This window comes from Chrysochloris asiatica, unplaced genomic scaffold, assembly GCF_000296735.1.
Source record: "Chrysochloris asiatica unplaced genomic scaffold, ChrAsi1.0 scaffold00055, whole genome shotgun sequence".
Taxonomy (NCBI): domain Eukaryota; kingdom Metazoa; phylum Chordata; class Mammalia; order Afrosoricida; family Chrysochloridae; genus Chrysochloris; species Chrysochloris asiatica.
This window is the reverse complement of record NW_006408573.1, coordinates 6,158,218-6,163,509: the sequence shown is the minus strand read 5'-3', so window position 1 is coordinate 6,163,509 and position 5,292 is coordinate 6,158,218. Positions and strand designations below refer to the sequence as shown.

General features: G+C 45.4%; 1 protein-coding gene across 3 annotated transcripts in view; it reads right to left on the bottom strand.

The window, feature by feature from the left end:
• The window catches only part of NUP93 (nucleoporin 93kDa), a 133,229-nt gene that overhangs the window by 12,028 nt on the left and 115,909 nt on the right, over positions 1-5,292 (bottom strand). For all 3 annotated transcript variants that reach the window (XM_006863545.1, XM_006863544.1, XM_006863546.1), the window contains 4 exons: positions 3,851-3,983; positions 1,988-2,145; positions 699-864; positions 325-418 (listed from right to left, as the gene is read on the bottom strand). In XM_006863545.1, coding sequence (XP_006863607.1) covers positions 325-418; positions 699-864; positions 1,988-2,145; positions 3,851-3,983 — 551 coding nt within the window. The remainder of the gene's footprint in view (positions 1-324; positions 419-698; positions 865-1,987; positions 2,146-3,850; positions 3,984-5,292) is intronic.

The window sequence follows — 5,292 nt, the reverse complement described above, 5'->3', positions numbered from 1 at the left end:
ATATATATACATATATATAATTAATGTGGGCCTCATATATATATACACATATATATACACATATATAATTAATGTGGGCCTCATATATATATACACATATATATACATATATATAATTAATGTGGGCCTCATATATATATACACATATATATACATATATATAATTAATGTGGGCCTCAAATTTGGAGTTTTGTTTTGTTCTTAAGAGTCACAGAGGTTCTGAAGGAGAGACAGAGTACAGAAATGAATTTTCCCAGAAGAAAAGGAAGTAGTCAACTTAGGTGGGAAAGAAAAGGGAATGTGATTATGTTCAGTATTTCTTACCATAGTCTTCTAATAATTGTTTCTGGAACTGTGAAAGGCTGAGCCTGTCTTGTGGGGAGCTGGTACCATCATCATCAAAACACACTTGGTTGAGCTAAACCCCAAGAGAAACACATGCATTGGTATAAATTACTTCCTGAGCTGGAGTGTGCAGAGCTGTAGCTACCTAGCAGGCCATGCTCAATGCTGCGAGTTGGAGACACTAGTCACTGTGCTTACTGGCTGGGATCACACAATAAAAACTGGGGCCAGGACCCGGGAAACCTGCTAGGCCTAATCTCCTCCTTGGTATCACCCATAAAGCAGGTAAATGTGAGTGCACAATGTGAGCAGAGGCCTAAAGCCCTGCTCGGGCAAAGAGAAGCAGTGCCTGCCTTCAGCCACAGGTAGTCCTCAGTTTTGTCAGCCACTTCACTCTGGTTGTCGGTAACATCGCATCTGCCAATAATGCAGTACACAGCTCGCTTGTAGGGGTCTGTGTTATTCCGGAGGGCCCGGCGGTAATGCAGCCGGAGCTTGTTTTCCGTAGCTGGGGATAATCTAAAGACACAAGGGAACAGGAAGTTGCAGTCACACTCATCAGCAAGCACCAGGTCCCAATCAGTCATGAAGCCTCCCTTCATGGTGGGTCCATCACTCGGCCTGGCTGTGGGCTTTCTCTTGTCACTGAGGCCAGCTCCACCGTGTAGGGCAGCTCACAGATGGGAAGGACTACTCCTCCACCAGTGACTTGCAGGAGTGAGTCTGTCCACCAACTGTCTCGGGCCCTCTGCCTCCACATTCCTGATCCAAGGGGGCTGTCTCCCAAGTAAACTTGTTGTTAAGTGCCACTGAGTCGATTCCGACCCATAGCGACCCTGTATAGGGTTTCCAAGGAGCAGCGGGTGAGCTTGAACCACCGACCTTGCAGTTCAAACGACTTTGCAATCTGACACATTAGCCCACAGTGCCACACCAGGACTCCTACTTGCCCTCAAATCTTTGCTCAAGGTCTCTTTCCAGGGAAACCATAAGGCATCAACCCTATGTAAACTCTCTAATAAGAACCAGATAGGGGCTTGTGATAGGAGCCAATTTCTCGACATGATACTATTATATAGTATCACATAAGAAAAGCATCCCTAGTTTGTCACAGTTGTAGCTGGGATAAACCACTAGCATTTCTTTTACACCCACAATGAAAATACGAACTTAAGTATAATTACATTAGCAAAATCCAGAGGTAAAGCTAGTTCCTTAAATATAAGTGAGCACATCAAAATAAATAGTCCGTGAATTAATGTAACTATATTTCAAGATTACTAACTTCTAATAGCCTTTGAGCCTGACATTCATGAAACATATTTTCCCAAACCTAAGAAGCACTAAGTTTAAATGAGTAAAATGTAATACTACAACAAAGTGTCCCTGATGTCAAATAAGTCACATCATGCTACCAAACACAGTCCCTACCTCACTGGAAAAGAAAATCTGGAACTACAGATAGATGCAATTCTAGACGTCAGTGTTAAAACAGGGCTCTCTTCTGAAGGCTTTCAATTGTTGTTCTTAATAGTTTACTCAGGTTCTAGACCTGATTTCCCATTTGAAGCCATGTACGGGGAAATAAAACAATATCAGTGGGTCCCTGAGGCCCCTGGGCGTGTCGTCTCATATACTGTACCTTCTGTCCTTGCTGTTCATATACTCCTGGAACCAGGTTTTAAACTCTCCCAGCTGGTGCTGGGCTCGATTAACCACCTGTGAAGCGGCAAGCAGGTCTCCACAGCGCATGCAGTAATAAATCAGTGCCCACACAGGATGGCCTTCCACCTCTCCATCCTAAGAGGAAAGACACTCACAGTAAACAGTCAAATAATCAAAAGCTAACTGATTGCTTTCTTACCTGCCTGACTCTCAGCTAGGCTTCCTTCTTGTATTAAGATATCTCATTCTTACAATGCTCATATGAGGTAGGGAAGGAACCCTTCTGCGTAGTAGTAGTACGTTACAAGTTGGGCTGCTAACCTCAAGGTCAGTAGTTTGAATCTACTAACCACTTTGGGGGGAGAAAGATGAGGCTTTCTTCTCCTGTAAAGATTTACAACCTCAGAACACCTATACAGGGTCACTGCAAGTCAGAACCAGCTCAATGGCACACAATCACCATCACCACCACCATCACTGAGGTGGCTGTAGTTATGTGCCATTGAGTCGGTTCCAACTCAGGGTATTTCCAAGGAGTGGCTGGTGGGTTTGAACAGCCAATCTTGCTGTTAGCAGTCCTGTGCTTAACCTACAAGGCTACACCATGAGGTAGGGACCATTAATAGCCTGCTTCTCCCGATTTTACAGATGAGCAAACTGAGGCACAAGGAGGCTCAGTCATTTGCCCACGATAGGCTGGCAAGTGTCGGTGTAGCTTTAGAGCTTTTCTTCTGAAGCACTATGCTACCCTACCTGATTCAAAACCTGCCCTGTGCTTCCTCCTTGAAAACCCCAGCAGTCTGGGGTGGCATATTCTTTTGTGATCACTGCCCTCCGGCAACTCCCACAAAGTAACAGTTAAAGACACTCACTGACCAAAGACACTATCATTGTCCTATCTGAAATGATGAAATGCTAACTGCTAGTGATTAGCTAAATGGGCACTGGAATTTTTATTCACTTGTTCATACTTCAAAGTACTGAGCACCTTTGTATCTGACACTGTAATAGGCCCTGGATCCACTTTTCCAAGCACTTGAACGTATACTAACCTCGCCTGTCACCTGTCTGTGCAGGAGGCCTGGGGTTAGCCCTGAGCTCTTCCCTACCTCCTCCAGAGGAGTGGCCCTCAGATCTCCTTTCTTGCCCCTTCCACCATAAAGAACTCTTTCTATAACCCAGATCTGATCATTGAAGTTATCTACCTCAACTCCTTTGAGCCATTTCAAGGCCTTTACCACCTGGTCCCAAGCTTGTCAAGCCCCACCACTCACCTGAAACTCACATTCTCCAGATACTTTCCTGTCACCCTGCACTCCTCCTGGAATATCCTTTCCCAAGACCTTGGACTAACAAGCTCCAATAGCAAGCACGAGCCTCACCTCCTTTCTGAAGCCAGCCCTGTCTGTACCGACCACCCTTGGTGTAACACTCCAGTCCAGCACTGCTCACACTGTGGTAATGGACTGCACAGAAATGCCTCCAGGTGACTGTGAACTGAGAAGAGGGACCACTCCCTAAGACCCATCTCCAACTCCATTCTTCCAGATTTTGGGGGGCAATGACCTCAGAACTGATCCTGCCTCTGCCTCTCAGTCCCACCTCGAAGTGCTGGCTCTCCTTTCAAAACACATCCCAAATATGATATTTCCTGACGCCCCATAACCGGGGCTGAGCCAACACCAACACTCGCCTGCCTGGGTTCCTGCAGTACTAGCCTCCCAAGAGGCTCCCATTCTGATCCCTTCTCCAGCCAGCAGTCTCCATGCAAAATCCCATTTGAATTGAAAATGCCTATCGGAGAAACAGGTAGAACTCACACAGAAAAAAGTGTTAGTACCTGAAGTCCAGGCAACGGCGCTGGAAGTTTAAGGTTCAGGAAACTTCTAACCAACTGGTACGTCCCAGGCACACCACCAAGCTGGGCCTGGTGCAAATTTCCAAAGACAGTCACAAGGGTATAATTTTTATAGCTGGAAAAATGCAAAGGGAAAAATCGGGGCAGTTGAAAGCATATCTGTACACATATCTGTATCCATATTCATGACCCTAGAATGTGAACTTCACAGGGCAGGGCATGGACTTCACACCTAACACAGAAGAGGAAACAGGACATTCATAATGAAGTGACCTGTATTATTTATTCTGTGGGCAGTGGAATGCTGGTCAAGATTTCTCACCACGGCAGATAGTCAAAAGAATTTCTGGAGGAACACAATCAGACTGTATTTAGGCTGATGTGCAGAATGATACTTGCTCCAAATCACAGTCACATAATGCCCTTCTGGACTCTTTTGGAACTTTTTACATTGAAAATTTTCAAACCTACTAAATTTTAAAAAGAAGAATTCAATGAAATGAATGCCCATATACTCTTCACCTAGATTTACCAACTGTTCATATCTGGGTACATGTTATTTCTTTGCAAACACACACAAAAACATAAATACACATTTTTGGGTGGGAAGGGTAATTTGAAAATATGTTCTAGAAACCAGGGACTTCCTCACATGTAATGCTCCACCATGTATCTCCTAAGAACTAGGAAAGATATTCTTGGAACTCTAACATGAGTTTACAATGAGCCATCTCAGAAGCAGAAAGTGGGGAATCTCACTGCCATCAGAGACCCTGAGAACCTTCTCGACCCCAGGGATGGAAAGCTATGATACCAGAGGACCAGCAGCAGCAGCAATACCAAGAACCAGAGCACAAGACAACACTGGGTTTCCCAGCCCACAGAGCAAGTAAAGCTGAGTGACTTTGGCCAGGAAACCTGCTTGTAGCGTGGGTGCTTTCAGGCACTTAAGTGGGGGAGCTAGGTTTGCTGATCCATGGAGCTAGGGCCAAGCGTGTCTATAAGCTGACTTGCAGTGATGTGGTGTTGTCTTATGGGCATTTATCAGCAGTCAACTCGAACAACCACCCTGAGAATTTTCTGATCCTGTATTGTAACCTGTGTGGTGTCCACGTACGGTGGTCTTGTTATTAGGTGCCATCGAGTCGGTACCAACTAACAGCGACCTTATGCATAGCAGAACGAAACACTGCCCAATCCTGGGTCAACTCACTACTGTTGTCACGTTTCAGTCCACTGATGCTGCCACTTGGTCCATCTATTATGTTGGGGGTCTTCCTCTTTTTCTCTGACCCTCCACCTTACCCAACATGATATCCTTCTCCAGAGACTAGTCCCTCCTGACAATATGTCCGAAATATGAGAGACGAAGTTTGGCCATCCTGGCCTCCAAGGAGCACTCTGGCTGCACTTCTTCCAACACA